A 17,973-nucleotide genomic window follows, 5' to 3' on the forward strand; every position below is an offset into this window, starting at 1 on the left:
AGATTAAAGGTTCTGGTAAATTTCGTGGAAAGTCAACGTTAGGTTTTATATAAGAAGGTTGCGCCGATCACTGGGACCGTTGTAGCAAAAATCCTCTAAACTTTCATACGAAATTGCAGCGCTATTTCATTTCAGTTGAAATTTCGTACTGAAATACCAAGGTTTTATATAAGGAGGTTACGCGGGTTACGCCCAAGGTAAATATAGTCATAGTGTGGAGGTAATGCCATATTAAGTGATCAAAAACATTTTGTGAAACTCAAGTAAATCATAGTCAACTATTTTTTAAAAGATGCAGTGGCATCGAAATTCCGTACTGAAATACAGTTAGAGTAACCGATGTCACTATGTTTTCTTTTTTGCGATACGGCCCAGTGAAATAATGGTGATAAAAAAAAGTCAACACACACCATCAACGGACTTGCTGTCTAACTGGCTGAACGAACATGTACATTTAACACAAAGAGACGTTTTCGGTACTAATCGATTCATTCAAACGAATTATTCGTGTTGCGGTTGAGTTTCGAATTCACAACTGGCCATCCAATAATTGAATGTGAATTCCCGACTTACACACTGCGCTATGGGCGTAACCTTTTCATATTTACAACCTTGGTTGTCACCGAGAGTCACTAATTTTGTTCTATAATAGAACTTCTATTCATTATAGGTTTCTTCCAAGGCCATTCAAAATGTCAATCGTCATCCACAGAGAAGCCGACACAACCTCACTTTGAAGTTTTAATGAAAAAATTTGTTTAAGTTGTGGTTATGTTTGCTTCTGTGGATGACGGTCGGTTGTTTTCGGCCTGTCAAAATTCGTTTTTACCGTACGATGAAAGAAACCTATTTTAAAACAAAAAAACCATCGGCAGGGTAGCTGTGACCAAAAATCGTTATAAAAGGGACAATAAAGATAACTTTAAAATGGCTAGTCATCGACAACAACGACACGGATAAGCTCTGTTAAGTGTCGGGCTACGTACAAAACGAACGTCAGAAATTTATTGGAGTAAACGAGAATGCTGTTAGACGTATTGCTTTTAGCAAAGGAACTAGCTGCTTCATTGGATAGATTTTTGATTTTTTTTTAAGTAAAAATTATAAAACAAAATTTCCTTTTTCAAATTTGTTGCGCCAAGAATAAAAGAAAACAAATGAGCGGCGATCTTCAATAATTATTATGACATCGGCTCACCTCAAAAGAAAAAAAATGTGTGAGCTACACACACTGATGTGCTAATGATGTTTTAATGGTATACTAAAATTAATTCAAATACAGCGCTTGATCAGCAAAATCACGCCCTTACATTTTAATTTTAAATCAAAAAACATTTCAAAAATTGTGCAGTTAACATTTTCTGTTTTTACTTTTCTTTCAACTGTAAAACGAATCCAACAGAAATAATTTTCCATGTTCCATAACACATTGTTTTGAAGAAAAAAAAAAAGTTGAAAAATTTGTAGCATTTTAAGTGTCATTTGAACTGAGAAATGGCAGCTCATCTACACCATATTGATGTCTCCCTGTGTTGTACAGTTGGTACACTTTTTTAGAAATGTCAATGAACAATGAACATTACAATAAGCTATAGCATATTAAAATTAAGTGACTGAAAAAAAATATACCAAAAAACAAAGCTTGGTGAAATTTTCTAAGTGAAATAAATCGTGTTTAGTCCTCTAGTCCACCGGAAACCTCAGTATTTTTTTTCTATTTCATTGACAAAATAAACTATTGGTCTGCGAGAGGCCATGATAGCCCAGCTTTTATTTTTTTTATGCTCTTATATGGACTCCATGAACTAATAAATGTTTAAAAAAAACCATAAATTTTTATCAACAATCGTACGGACGGGATTCAAATAACAAATCAGTGACAAAATAGTTTTGCTGGTTTTGCTTTCAATGTTTTCCGATTAAATGTTGACCGTATCTGTGTGGTGTGTTAGTTCTTTTTTATTTTTGTGTGTTTCATTTTGCTCGGAGCTGAACTTTTAAACGAACACACATTTCATTTGTAAAGTGTAAAAGGTTACAAGGAAAAAAAGATGTTTTCAATCGTCGTATGGTCAAGTCAAACGATAGAACGATAGAAAATAGAATATTATTGTTATGTGCAATGTGTAATGAACGAAACAAAAGCAGGAAGTGAAGTTTAAAATCGAGAACTTAACTTTGTGATTGATTTTGTTTGATGAGAACTGTGAAACAAAGACATAAGAAGGACGACGACGGCAACAACGACGGCGAACCCTTTTATCGACACTGTGGGTGCTGACTGATATGAACACACACCAAAACAATTTATTTTATAATTTACTTCAGTTTTATGTCAAGAAATTAATGTCTAGCACTCGGTCCATATCGACGGCGAATAACAGTCACACAGTCAGCAACAGTAATGTTGGCTATCTATTGAATGGAATGTACTCAAATGTTGATAATCACATCGATCGAATTTCGTTAAAAGCGTCACGCGATGATCTGGATTTGTCGCCACAATCAACGTCCTTTTCATTGGTTCACCCAAAACCGTCAACGGAACCAATAAAATTGCATGAGCAGTACATAACTAATACGTATCCTAAATCAAATTTATTCTGTTCCAATTGTTCACTGGTGGAACGGCAATACCAACAGAAATTGGTCAAAAGCAGCAGCAGTAGCAATATCAATCAAATAGTCAGTCAAACGGTTAATGGTTCCACCGGAACGGGACTGGAGAAGTCACGTGTGTCATTTCCGACTATTTGCGACTGTTTTTCCGTCCGCGTCAGTGGTTCCAATCTGATTCAAGTACCCAACGCAATGGTGGGTAGTTCGTCACTCCCACAACAACCACAACAGAAACCACAGCCCCAACAAGTACCCATCCCATACAAATTAGTACCGAATCTAACGCCAACAACCATAACAGCGACAACTACCTCATCATCAGCATCGTCAACATCGCAAAAAAGTCTGCCATCGGTAACAGGAAACAGTAGCGTTCCACCTCCATCAAATACAAATCATCGTGCTATCGTCATGTCCAGCCAGGCGAAATGTTCATTGGAAGAGAAACCGAAGGCATTGGTGGCAACGCCACAACAGGTGATGGAATTGTACATGAACAAATTGACACCCTACGAACATCACGAAATCTACAAATATCCACAAATCTATTTCATCGGAGCGAATGCGAAAAAACGACCCGGCCTAGTTGGACCTAACAATTCCGATTATGACAATGAACACGGTTCATACATACACATACCCCATGATCATGTTGCTTATCGATACGAAGTGTTGAAAATCATTGGAAAGGGTAAGTTTGACCTCAGTTTCTTTAAATCCAAAAGTTTTATTTTCCCAAATTTAATTTAACACGAACCGGACAGGTTTGCGTGTCCTTCGAAAGTAACGTTATGTCGACTCATTTGCACTTCGTTGCTTCAACCAGTAAAACAGATAAACGAATCGGCAATTAACGTTTTCTCGGACACCAACGCACATTTTCTGATTGCCCCTGTTTTTCGTCTGCGTTCGAAATGTGAACAAATAAACTTCAGTGAATTATAGCCGCATCGATTTACATTGATTGGACAAGCGATTCGTTTGTCTGTCTACTCTTGGGAAAGAATCGGATCTGATTTATATACAAACTTCGGACTCGACAATTTCGATCCGGAATAGAAGTTCAGCTAATCAAAGCAATTTTCACCGTCAAATTTCTCCTTTCCTTTATGGCTTCCCTTACTTCCTTTTTCTTTATCGAAATAAACTGCAAGAGAAGCTGAAAATACGTAAACACATTGAACTCGCGTTCGGAATTATTAATTGAAACAATGAAGGACACATTCACATTCTCGTAGTAGAGTGTTTGTGATGATTAAAACTTGCTTCACTTGTTCGTCAGTAAAGCAGCACGTGGTATACACCCCAACAAAGAATCTCGGTTTCTTCTTCTTTTTTTCTTTCCGAAATGTATATAAAGAAACAACGAAAGAGAAACAAAGAGTTTGAGGCTGTGTTGTGTTATACCTTTATAGGAATTTTGAAACGTTTGATTAGTGAATGTGCATATGGTGGACATTTATTTTTCATATTCAATAGTACATACAATACATTTTCTCGACTTTCCGGTCCAAATAGTACCTAGCGATCAAGTTTTTTCTTTTCTTTTCAATTTTAATTTCTGAACGAACGAAAAAGGTTACTGGTGGCTTCGTGAGAGTGTGACATAACTCTAGAATCCAAACTGATGATTGTAAACGGAATTTCGTTTGTAAGTCATTGAAGCGACTAATGTTTATTGTTTACTGTTTACTTTACCTAAACATCGCAATTATATTTTGTTATTGTAAAGGCATTGATTTGCTATATACGTATGCAACACAAGAAACGAAAAGAAGACGTTCGCTTCAGCTCGAGCTACAAGTGCACTACACTATATGCAGTATGCACAAATTTTATTAAGTATACTCTTGTCCCCTTGTTGTTAACGTTATGTATACGTAAAAAGCATTTTCTATTTTGCATGACTCATTACTCTTGTTACCATGTGTGGTATACACTCACAAAAAACGGTAATTATATTGAATGCTCACAGGGAGATTATGATAGAGGAATAAAAAGTCACTTTTAATCAGTGTTGAATAGAAGGATCTATCTACAAGTGCAGTGGCACTGACATGCGCGCACTGTTTACAGGTGGGTCTGTTTATTTACAAAGGTTTCTCCTGTGTGACGGCAATGGCTAACATTTTTCATGGTGGACGTTGCACTTGATGTCTAGCTGACAGTACTACCATCCCAAATTATCATTTTGTTTGTTTTGGGCCTTGGTGGTTCAATTGCATTCATTATTAGAAACACCAAATTTCCTACTCGAGTACTCTATATCAAATGGGTGGGGTCATTCTCTGTCAATTACCATCAAACATCTTTCAGTAACGTTTTTGGGATCGGGCGGAAGTCAGCCTGCAATTTTTGATTTTTTGATTCATTCAACTAGCTGAAAATTCTTGAAGACTTTCTACGAGAAAATTTTCTTCTAATTTTGCCGCTACTACAAATTCGGCGTTGCATGAATCTGAAACGACAAAATCAAACTAAATATTCGATCGCTAATTGATTAATTCGGAGCCTTTGATTCCTTATTGAGTCGTGTGCTTAATTGATTCACAGATGTGGAAGCTGCAGCGGAAGGAATTTGTTAAAGGTTTCTAGCTAGGGTAGGGAGGGATGCGATAGTCGAGAATTCGAAGAACTCGCTGTAAGCTCATTTTCATGTCATTTTTCTGCCCAATTTGGTGTTTACGTACCGGAATGGGTTTCGTCTTGAGTAAAACAATCCATGGGTACTGTTTCCTAACCTCTTCCGCTTACCATACACCATTTTCTAAAGATCCTTGGACAACATCACTCACCACCCTAATGTCAATTGCGTTCTCGTCATTGTTGGTACGTGGGACATTCTTTCGTTCTTTTTAAGTTGAGTCAAATCGACTAGCCCATTGTGAACCAGCTTTTCTTTTCGGCAATTTTCCTTTCAAGTTTGATATTTTGATTGTGTTTGTACCATCACCACAATCTTCAACTGCTTCCAAACACAGATTTTCCTACTAACAATTTGGTACATTTCCAGTACAGTTGCAGTTACTCTAGCAGTTAAAAATAAAACGATGGATTAAATGCCAAGTTTTTCTGTCAAGTGAAGAACCCCTCGTGCGTGGCAGCCAGTTTATTCTTCATGAACGTTATGCATCCTAAAGCAGATCTTCTATGTTCATCATGAAATGCATTCGATTCAGTGCCTCGATACCGAAACTTTTAGGAAGTCATTGATAACACAGTGGGAATGTACCAGCACCATCGATGTCAAACAGCGACGATTGTGCTTTGCAAATTTTATTCATCAACAGTCGAACCATTACCTGTCTACATTAAATTGATGTATGCGGCGATATGTGTGCCTCTTTTCCACTAGCTAAATCGTTGTTCTTCTAAGAAATACCACAAATACTTACCACACCTCTTCGATTTATATGTTTTACTTGTTGCGTGGTTTACGATATTGACGACGGTATCAATTTCAGCGAATAAACTCCAAATGACTGTGATGCCAAAAAAATGACTGATTTGTTAATCTTATCGTAATTCCATTCGCTTTTATGTGTAAGCTAAACGAACATTTACCACTTCTACCACCAATTGAGATAGAAAGGTGTAAATCTAAATATGCATGGTAGGCAGGTAATTTATTACAGCGCCTATCTAATCTAGTTATCGAACTAAACGAAACTAACGAATGAACGCATCACACACCGTAATTTAGGGGAGAATAGAGGAAAATGCAACAGGCATTAAAATTAGATGCACAAGCCGCAGGCTAGTGAAAATAACACACATACAAATACCCGGGTTGAATTTGCTTTCCGGTTATATGTATAACACCGTTTTTCATTAATCGTACGAAGTAACTCCTTTCAAACCTTTTTCGATAATGTAAACACATCTCGCTTTCATACCGACCCAATTCGGTTGTCGGTTCGTATAAATACCTACATTTACTATACTCTGAATCTGAATATTGTGCTTTTCGGGGGTGTTTTTGTTGTTGTTGTTGTTGTTTTCACATCAGTGAAGTCTGCAACATATTATTAAAATATATTTCCGATTCGAGACCGTCAATTATACGAATGTATAACCACCTCGGATTACCCTGAATATAATTTCTTTTAAGTTATACTTTTGGAAATACGCAACATTTTATGATCCTAGTATTTATAGGAGCTTGTATCAAATTATTCTTTGTTTGTCCGCTCTGAAGTTCACAGTTTTTGATTCGGCTCAGTTTCGGAGTACCGAAAATTCTTTAAATTCATCCGGATCTCTAAAGAAAACATCAACACCATTTTGGAATGCAAATTTTGGACCTCTCTCTCTCTCTCTCCAAAAAACGAAACTCCAGCTTGACAATCCCTCTTAATCTATCATTAATTTTCTTTAATAGGACAGATTTCGATTACAATCAATGGAATGGCACTAGTCGACGATTTGTGTGTTTATTGAAGTCGTTGACCAACCTTTTACTAAAAAAATCACGATATTTAAAGTTGATGAACTGTGGTACCTAATAGGTACTACCTATTGCTAACATTAGTTTTGACAGAGTTGATCATTCATCAAGTCAACAAATTTCTTTTGTTGTGGAAATGGAAAAATAAAGTTCCGCGCCTCAGATTCGTTAAATTTCAATAAAATAAATGCATTTCAAGTGGGTAATGACTCAAAAAACCTAAGACGATTCGAACTCCTATTATCTTTATTACCCAATCACTGACAATTTGAAGCCAATCAGTTTGTTGTAGCTCCTTAGAATTGAACACATACTGGAGCTACTCGGTGCATTAATTTAATAACTTGTTTTGGAAATAAATGAAATGAAATGGGTACAAGTGTCACCCACTGAAATGACTTTTTCTTTGATTCGTATCTTCTATCTCAAGAGCTTTTTCCTCAAAAAAAAGGTCAGGGAGCTTCAGGGGAATATACTTAAAATCAACCATTAATCTGGAACCATTTCATCTTTGTCCTGCTTCGCACATGGCTTATATTTATCAATATTCTCAATTTTAGAATAGGAAAAATTTGGTTGACTAACTAAAAAAGTAGCGATACGACAGCACGCACGGGCATTTTTTTTTGTGGATGAGCAACAAATCTATTCGACCAATTTTAGGATTCATGTTGAAAATTGTTGTAAACGCAAGAGCAAAATTGACAATAATTAATATTTTTTGTGAAGCGTGAGACAATTTATAGCTACTGTACCTATAAACCCCAATTACAGGTAGCTCAGCTGATATAAACGAAAATCTATATAAAGTTATCCAATAAATTAATCGAGAAACAAAGTTCTAAACGACATTCAACAACACCAACCAGCAAAATAAAATCAACTCAACATACAACTTTCTTTGTCTTACAGGTAGTTTCGGTCAAGTGGTTAAAGCATACGACCACAAAACACACGAACATGTTGCATTGAAAATGGTACGAAACGAGAAACGATTTCATCGGCAAGCTCAAGAAGAGATTCGCATATTGCAACATCTTCGTAAACAAGACAAAGATAACACCATGAACATAATACACATGTACGATTACTTTACGTTTCGTAATCACATGTGCATCACATTTGAGATTTTGTACATCAATTTATATGAGCTGATAAAGAAGAATAAATTCCAAGGTTTTAGTCTGCAATTGGTGCGAAAATTTGCACACTCGCTGCTACAATGCCTGGACGCACTCTCAAGGAATAAAATCATCCATTGTGATATGAAGCCCGAAAATGTAAGTTCCTCTTTATTCGACTGAAAACACTTCTTTTCTAATCCCTTTACTTATCACATTTTTATTGTGTTTCAGGTTTTGTTAAAGCAACAGGGTCGATCAGGAATAAAGGTTTGTCTACATCAAACGATTTGTTATTCGATTCCTTTGTAACCATCGGATTTAAAACCAATCTTTTCAGGTTATTGACTTTGGTTCTTCATGTTATGAAAACCAAAGGGTCTACACATACATTCAGTCTCGATTTTATCGTGCACCTGAAGTAATATTAGGAGTTAAATATGGTATGGCCATTGATATGTGGTCCTTGGGTTGTATATTAGCCGAACTATTAACCGGTTACGCATTATTGCCGGGCGAAGACGAAGCCGATCAATTAGCCTGCATCATTGAACTGTTAGGAATGCCACCGCAATCGTTGCTCGATCAATCGAAACGGGCGAAAAATTTTATTTCCGCCAAAGGCTATCCAAGATATTGTTCGGCCGAAACGCTTGAAGACGGTACGATTATACTTGGCCCCGGTTTGTCGCGACGCGGTAAAGAGCGACGACCACCGGGCGGTAAAGATCTACGAACCGCTCTCAAAGGCTGTGATGATCAGTTATTCTTGAGCTTCCTACGCGGATGCCTGGAATTAGATCCCGAATTACGTATGACACCATCGCAAGCATTGCGGCATTCGTGGTTCCGCCGGCGGTTACCCCGACCACCACATCCAAATTCGAATGCCAATTCGTCGAATTCGTCAAATAACGTAAGTGTTATCGAAAGTATCAAAGTCACCAATAGCTTAAAACTACCAGCACCAATAATGTATTGTCCCAATAAAAATAATCAGTTAAACAGCGGTACAACGAATAGTAATAGTGGCGGAGCTATCGGTGGCGGCACTGTAGTTACAACAACTACGAATAGTGCTGTGCCAACCACAAATAAATTGCGTGTTCATCTTTCGTCGTCCGACGAAAGTATGTTAAGTTTGAATCGATCAACATCATCGGTACATCGACATCATCATTTGCCAACGGGTGCTCCAAAATTACCACAAATTCAAAATGGTAATACCGTCACATAACATCGCCATAGCTTTTTTATAGATGAGCATAATCATAATGAACTATCGTTAACTCAATAGGATAAACCGAAATGTGTGAAGAAGATGAGAGAAAGAGAGAGAGAGAGAAAGGGAGGATTGAAGTAATTCGGACCTGTTTTCTAAAATTTTGCGTTCGCTGCATTGTATTTTATAAAAATTTGTTCCATTTAAAAGCTCGGCTATGTCAATCCCTTCAGAGCGAATTTACGAATATTTCGAACAAGTTCAAACCTTAAATTTTAACTATTTTATCGGGTTGAGGGATTTGATTAGTTTGGGGCACCAAGGTGGCAAGGCAAGGAAGAACTTCTGCATTTTGAAGATGCGATGCTACTCTTCTGAAAATTTAAAGTTTCTGATTCCCCATTTACGAAATTGCTTCCTTTTCTCTGGAATAACAGTTCGCATTGCATGATGGAATCCGTGCTAAACCAAAAGCTCTTCGGTTACTAAAATGTTTGCGACGTTTTTTATAATTGAATCGTCGCACTTATGGTATCCAACCGGATTATGTCTTATTGCGTCATTTTGCGAAAATCGGAAATTCAATAGGAACCGATGGGTTTGTAAAACATTTCAGGAAAACACCTTCTGATACTGATACTGATTGCTAAGTGTCTTCACAGTTTTAGGTGCAATTGAGCAGAATATACTTCATTAGAAGAAAACTCTCAATTTTCTTACAAATGTTAATTGCGGAAAAGTAGACCCATCAGTGGTATTCAATTGTCAAAAATGATTGCAAATTCAGAGAATCAAAATTTTATACGGCGTATTGGTGGATTTGTGGATTTGTTGTCGACCCATAAAAATAGTTCGGAAAATATTCGTTAATTCATTCTTACCTTTCAATCATGAAAAAAAAAACTGTGCAGAAACTATGTCCTAGCATGTCTGCACAGATAAAAAATTCTCTTTTTTTAGTTAAAAAAAAAGAGAAAGCAAAGAAATCGAAACCGAAATTACTTACAAACGTGAAAAGTAAAACCCAGAAAATATTGAGATTCAGTCAATCGACTACTTATAATAGTGTTGTAATACATGGTCTAAAATGGAAGATAATTTAGATGTTAAGGCAAAATGATGTTTATCCAAAAATGTTAACTAAAAAGAAAAGAAAAAAAAACGAAAACATCAACCGATAATGAAATGCAAACATGATTAGCGATTAAAATTTAATAATTTTTATATTGAACCATGATATGGGTGTGTTAGATCACAATAAATTTTATTAATTTTATTTTACTTTACACAGGGATATGACCAACTCTTAACTTGTCTCATTCATTTTTGCTAAATATTTTTGTTTTTCGTTTCTTTAAAACCAAAAATAATTACACACACACAAAAAAACGGTGATATTCGTCAATTTAGCGACATAGTTTTTAAAGAAGAAAAACACTTTCTAACAATCAAAAATATAGACGGTGTGTAATGTGTTCGAAAGATATTTTTTTTAAAACTAATTTTTCGTTCTAAAAATTGTTTTGATCTCTATATAGATGAAAGTGACTAGTTGTTAGGCTAAATAGGTATTTAACTAGAACTGTAATGCAATTCCTTTCTAAAATTTAATACGACGAAATTACAAAAATTACTTGGAAATATATCGTTTTGAGATGTACTCTGTCGATTGTCACCGGACATTGAATTAATGAACTGTACTGTCGAGGACTATACACCAATCAAGTGATTAAATTTGGATCACAGAGGCTTCCCAAGTTCTATTAAATTCTCTGAATGCTCTAAACTACAATGCGTCTAAAGGGGTAAACTTACAGTTTGAATAGAATGGATAGAACATGTGTATTGTAGGCGATGTACTATGTACTGTACATATCCAAAAGCCCCAACACTTACAATTCACAACTCGCATGAAATGTGAAAAAATATTGCTAATTTTTTACGTGACGAGCCTCATGTTGAATAGCGGAAAATCAAAGACATTTTCCGAGTTCAATGAAGAATTCATTTAAACGTGAGTGAAAATGTAAAGTTATTTCATATCACATGTACGAAAAGCATTTTCATGACTTATGTGGTTGCAGCCCTTATTTTCGATTCGTCCTAGATGTTCTAGAACCCGGGCCCTTCTACACGAATTTCGAAAAAGTGTCTGTTGGCTCCGCGTTTATCAAATAAGTTTTGGGGACAATATGATCACGCACCGTAAAACTGGAAAGTGATGTTGGGAAATTTCGTTGGGAAATGTGTAAATTGTAGACATCGTAACTCTTCTTTTCGGCATTTGCTTTTCAATTCAAACGCTAACACCAATCACATGATAAATCACCGATCCAACTTCGTTGCAAAAACGTGAATAGAAATTCAAAAGTTTTTGTGCTGCAAACATTTCTCTCTGGTGACGCTGATGTTAAGTGTCACGCCTCACTGACCATTTATCTAATCATTTCCATCGCAAATTAGATATCATTTCAGAGTGATTTTTTTGAGTCAGTTGACAAAAAAAAAAACTTTAAATTTTAGAAAAGTTGTAAGTAGAAATTCGTTGGTGATTGGCGTTCTAGAAATTTTAAGAATAACAAACAAAACAAAAGAAAAATAGCAAAATAGAAAGATGTTTAACCGAAAAGCACAATTTTAGCGATAGATACAAAAAAAAATAATCGAAAATAATTATGGCACCCTGAATCAAATCAAGTAAATTTATTAGTAAATGTATATGGATCAAAATATTAAATGGAACAGCACTTTTATCGATACAATTAATCAATTTTAGTTGTTGTTCTCCTCAAACTAATAGAAAAATAAAAGAAAAAATTTACAAAAATGACTAAAGAAACAACTAAGCCGTGGCTCAATCTAGAAATACAATTTCCCCAGTTAGATGATTTTCCGCCTTTCTAAGACCAATCATATCGGTCTCGATTAGCATAATACAACTAAGAATGTTATACTCGGTGATATAGTTAAAAAAAAACCAACAACAAACAAACAAAAACGGAATCCATGACCTCATTAACCATTCGAAAATCATTCGATTAGAATTATAGTCCATTTCGAATTAACAATCAAAGACACGACCGGTAGACAATGACAATTATTATTCTGCAACAGATAATCACTAAATTATTACATCGAAACGCCATGCTCAATGATAATAGTGTGTCAAGGGTTTCACCAAAAAGAAGAAAACAATTTACAAAAAATTAAGAGAGATTTGTGATAAGTAATTATTTGTGGCACTACTTTCTTACGTAACAAAAAGGCTAGAAATAATTGATTTTAGACAACATTTTTCATTTAACGACAAAATTAGCATTAAGAGCGAAGCGGCTAAATTTTAAATTTAAATTGAATCACACGGCTTCAAGTATAATCTTAAATCTGGAACCGAAATCTTCGCTAGATTTCTTATGTCATGTCATCTCACTTCATTGAATCGCTTTTATTTAAATTTAAACCAAATTAGCCACCGACATTTTGTTCTTCAATTTCATTTTTCCTTAAAAACAAATCATTGACTGCTGGTTGAATATTTCCACACTAACTGGACTTCGTCAAAAGCCCAAAATATTCAGAAAAAACAAATTCCTGAAATTTCGGCGATTTCTTTCTTAATATTAGGCAGAGTCAATGCCGTTAATATACTCAAACCAATAATCATCCTTGGAAAATTTAACGACTTCTTCCTCAAATACAATTATAACTTTCACTTCGAGAAATGATTTCATTTCCATAATCTTGTTGAATCTTGTTCATAATGATGCTAGTTTACACACCAATCAAATTATCATTAAACAGTACAGGCGAATTAACGCCGCAACAATAAAAAAAATTCATTGCAAATTGCCAACACTTTACCGATGACAATCAAGCATTCTTCATCATGTCATACAATTTCCTAATGGTCAATTATGCTGACATGTAATTGCATTACACACTTCGTCGTTGGACGTGTGCTTCATGTTTGTCTTTTATCTTTAAAATCGGGTTGCCACTATAGATGTTTACAGAACCGTAGTATATTCATTGAACAAAGTTCTCGTCTCCTCATTTGGAATTTAGCAGCACGGCGTCATCGAGTCAGATTTTTAACATAAATTAATTTAGTCGATCAAATCACCCGTTGCACATCAACACTCGAATCTTCCATAAACATTTTACGCAGATTTTTGTTTAGAATTTATAGTCGTAGCGTAAGTGGTTATTTCCTCGATTGTATCGCAAAAAAAAAAAATTAGTCTACGGATATTTCAGTCATTTATTTTATGTATAAATCGTATAGACTGTATAGACCTTAAGAGTCAAATGGTGAATTTCGTTGCAAATTTAACGTTGGTGACTATAAACGCACAAAAATACAAAATCCGACGAATAGAAAGACATTCATAGATATATCATATCATATGTTGTTAGAGCAAATCGGATTAGAAAAACTTTTACATGGTTTCCACATAAAATGAACAAACTACATCGCCACATCAACTTCCGTTCAAAACAAATAATTTTCGATTCATTTTTATGAACAATTTTAATAGAAATAGCTCTGTAATCTCGCCTGGGATCATTCATAAATGAAGTCTTAAATTGGCTCGAACTTCTATCCACACTTCGAGTCAATTCAAAAATCAGTAGACGGTATTAAAGTAGATTACGTGACAGTGCTGTTTGCATTTTATAGTTTCCTCCTTTCCAACAACTTTGCACTGTCAAATTGGCAAATTGCCATTGTCAAAACGAAAGAAGTGATTTGGATAGCTTTCATGAGGCTTGAGCTTCTATTGAAATTTCTTTGTGGAATTCAAAATCTGGACCCAAAGCTTCTTTAATTCTTTAATTCTGCTAATCGACTTATTGACATCTTTGTCAGATTCTGATACCTTTCTAGACCATGAAGTTCAGATACACTTATCCTTTACTTCTACTTCCCATTGGCACTATTTTACTTATCCAACTCAATTGTGGGACTTCATTTACAACTGAATCCCAGGGAATCATTTACAGTTGGCTCGCATTTGATTGAATTTTTTTTTTACATAGATTTTCTAACTGCTCCACACCATCGCATTGGTTTTGTTGACGAGTGTCCTGTGAGACTTGTATGAAAATAAAAAACAAAACAAGAACGAAAATCCGATTAGCTTTTTCATATTTAAGCCAACTGTGCGATAACAAGCGAGCGTTCAATTTTCATCTTCACATTTTTCCGCACACACAAAAAAACACCAGAAATTGATCTGTCCAAATTAAGTGTCCAATTGTTAAAAATGTTAAGAAGAATAAAATAATCAAAAAAACGAGAAAAAAAAACTGGTTCATCTTTCTAATAGACAAAAATATAGTACAAGCACGGAATTTCGAAAACCGTCACATTTTCTGTTTGTTAAAAATACATGCAAAATTCACAAAAAACCAATAAACCACAAAACAGAAAATGTGTCGGTTTTCAAAATTCCGCGAGTGTAAAACAGAAAACGTAATTTATCACAAGAAAAATTGAAAATGTTTATCGTGTAGTGTAGAATTTTATCTATTGAAAAAAAAAAGAGTAAGAATTTAAGAAGAAAAATCAATGCAAAAGAATCAAGAACAAAATATATTATGTAGAGACAAAACGAAATGTGACTAAATGAACGGTCATATCCCCAGAAAAAGAGATGAAAATGAAACAATTAGGAAAAATATTTAACACAAAAAAAAAAAATCACCAAAATATGGAGGGTATTTTCTGTTATTTTATTTTTATGACGAAGATTTGTGGTTGTTCAGTCTGACATTCTACAAAGGGCTAAAACAAAGTGACATGTCAGCCTGTACAAGTTTTCAGATTTTTAAAGAAATATTTACTCTATGACCAATGATTTACAGTTAAACAATAATTGAGGTTGAGTCGAACAGTAAATCACAAATAACAGGAAATTTATTCTCCAATTTTATTTTTAATGTTCGTATCAATGACAGTAATTACTTAAAATGTAAATTTAACATAGCCCAATGTAATCGTGAATTAAATATAAAATTTAATTAAACAAAAAGAAAAAGAAAAGTGCTCAACAGACGATCTCAATTTAAATAATTAAAATTAACGGAAAATTAATCACACCGACTGTTTGATGGTGATTATGAATTTATTATTCAAAAAATAAACAAAAAAAATTAAATAAGAGATGATGATGCAGACGTGGAAAAGTAAAATAAATGAAATTAAAATTATAAAGTTTAAGGCACACATGAAGAAATTTGAAGTAGCAAAAAAATTGATAAAAAAATTTAAATTAATTGAAAGAAAAGGATTAAGAAATTGATAAAAATGATGATGATGATGCATATTATATTAATGAATAAATAAATAAAACGTGGAATGATAAAGTAAAAGTAAATAAATTGATGATTATTTAAAAAAGAAGAAAAAGGAAAAAAAAATATCTGAATCTTAGAACTATAGAAGTAACAAAATATAAATAAATAAACAAAAAAACATAAATTTATGGAAATAAGTCTAGTAAAATTTGATACATGAAAATATCCTGTAATGAGTAAAAAAAACCACACACGCGAGTCCAAAAAACAAACAAACAAACAAACAAATTGTGTAAAATTGTGTAATCCAGATGTACATCTCGTGTTAATTGATAAAATTTTACTCGTTTGTATAGTTAAATAAAGATTAAGATAAAATTAAATTTATTTAAAAACAAAAAATAAGATGAAAAATGGAAAAGAGAAACCCGTAAATAATTAACTCTGAAACTAAACCAGAAAAGTTAAAGGATCAAAATGAGAGGATGTAATTGATCCAAACAAAAAATAAGGAAAAAAAAACTAAAAGTAAAAGTAAACATTTATCCATAATCAATCGTATTAAACAAAACAAAAAGAAAATGAAATCAGTAAAAAAAAGTTAAAAAAAAACATGCATACACACATACACACATATTCATTTTACATTTAATAGGCAAAAGAAAGAAAAATAATTTTAGGAAAATTTTAACATTTTTTTATCTTTTATTCCAATCAGTTTTTCTTATTTCATCATGTCCTTCATTTTATGTCATTTAACGGCAATTTATATTTTTTTCTGTTTCTTACTTTTTATTTTATAGTTTAAACTTTATAATCCATAGTCCATTTTTATAACATTAATTTAAATAACACATCTCCCGCATTGTGAAATTTTGATCGAATACATGCAATTTTGATAATCCATTTTTCTTTTAGTATAAAATGACTTCACAAAACGAAACAAAAAAGTTAGAAGAAACCAGTGAAACGTTTCTTTCGATTCGCTAGGCACTGTACTTTAATCAAATTTTGATTGAAGAAAATTGTCCGAAGTTCACTGGCTCGATTCTGATCAACGCTCTCCAATTTACAACATTGCCGAAATGAAAATTGAATTTGTCCTTCCAACCGTTACACTCTCAAGGTCATGCATTTTTGGAACACTTTATTCTGGACATACAGTGGTAAATATTTTAAGATGTGCAACCGTTTGCTACCCCTGAATTCAACTGCACAGTGCACAGAGACAGGTTTCATTAATCCATTTATCATTATTCCATACAAAGTTGGAATCTAAATTTAGTTACGATTACATCCCCAACTTTACATGGAACATTACGAAATTCGTAATAAATTATGTGATAAATGAAGATTCAATTATGAAACCTGTCTCTGTGGAATTGGTCCACCAACTCGCTTTTTGTTTTGTTTAGAAATAGCCAAAGCACAAGCTAAATTGTGTTTCAAAGACATTGATAAGTTCTGTGCGGACGTAAATGACGTTAACGCACAGAATATACGCACAGAATCTGGCTCACTGATGTACAAAGAAACAATGCTAAGTTCTGTACAGGTACATTAAATAGCTAAGAAATTAGTAGATATATGAGATATCTGCCGGAAAATCTTACCGTAACTCTTTTATCACGACTCTTCGTTACAGTAAACTTTCAAGATCAATCCTAAATTTGAAGAAATTTTCTTCAAAAGATTGTCCCGTCACCAAACCATATGTACCCATACTCCGTTTGACATCAAAACTGTCGCCGAATGGTTTTTGTTTATGATAGAACGTCAGGAGAGAATAATTTAATTTTGCATTTTTGATTGAAGCTTGAACTAAGTCACGATTTCCGTGACACCGTCTTCCAGTGAGAGAGTGAACGATTAAATCGAAAATTTCTTCAATTTTCTAAGGTTTAATTAGACACAATTTTCAAACCTGTGTTTTGTACGAAGACCTAAAACGTTTGCAAAGCTATTGAGAATCTAAAGAGTCATATCATTCATTCATTAATTTATTAATCATAAAAATAGAGTCCTAGTTTCGGTCTATTTTAAGTAAAACAATCGTGAATCGGAATATTACATTTTAAGGATAAGATTTCAACGATTATACGGTCCTTCAATGGAATCGACTATAGATTTTATCATAAACAAGAGCTAGCGCCATTTCTTTCCTTCTAACCTCATGATGTTCATGTAAACTATAATACGTTATTAAATGCACAACGAAAAATGAGTGATTGAAAATTGAAAACCAATCGACAGAGATTCTAATT

The 17,973-nt window shown here is 34.0% G+C and overlaps 1 protein-coding gene across 3 annotated transcripts; it reads left to right on the forward strand.

The window, feature by feature from the left end:
• Window positions 1-1,448: 1,448 nt before the first annotated feature.
• On the forward strand, window positions 1,449-15,095 carry LOC119081862 (dual specificity tyrosine-phosphorylation-regulated kinase 2). 3 transcript variants are annotated; one of them, XM_037191105.1, is made up of 5 exons: window positions 1,451-3,310; window positions 7,979-8,346; window positions 8,422-8,457; window positions 8,528-9,103; window positions 9,188-15,095. In XM_037191105.1, the coding sequence occupies exons 1-5, from the start codon at window positions 2,287-2,289 to the stop codon at window positions 9,422-9,424; spliced, it is 2,241 nt and encodes a 746-aa protein (XP_037047000.1). In that variant the 5' UTR covers window positions 1,451-2,286; the 3' UTR covers window positions 9,425-15,095. The 3 variants fall into 3 exon arrangements, with proteins under 3 accessions (XP_037046991.1, XP_037047000.1, XP_037047008.1); XM_037191113.1 differs by having other exon boundaries at window positions 14,450-15,095; XM_037191096.1 differs by having other exon boundaries at window positions 1,449-3,310; window positions 8,528-15,095.
• The last annotated feature ends 2,878 nt before the right edge of the window (window positions 15,096-17,973 follow it).

The sequence above is a fragment of the Bradysia coprophila genome, chromosome X (genome assembly GCF_014529535.1).
Source record: "Bradysia coprophila strain Holo2 chromosome X, BU_Bcop_v1, whole genome shotgun sequence".
Taxonomy (NCBI): domain Eukaryota; kingdom Metazoa; phylum Arthropoda; class Insecta; order Diptera; family Sciaridae; genus Bradysia; species Bradysia coprophila.

Excerpts from the sequence above, each read along its gene's own strand:
- LOC119081862 (XM_037191096.1), top strand. The coding sequence starts at position 2,287 with ATGAACACACACCAAAACAATTTATTTTATAATTTACTTCAGTTTTAT. Across the intron at positions 3,311-7,978 it reads GTTGAAAATCATTGGAAAGG|GTAGTTTCGGTCAAGTGGTT; the intron begins GTAAGTTTGACC and ends TTTGTCTTACAG. Across the intron at positions 8,347-8,421 it reads GTGATATGAAGCCCGAAAAT|GTTTTGTTAAAGCAACAGGG; the intron begins GTAAGTTCCTCT and ends ATTGTGTTTCAG.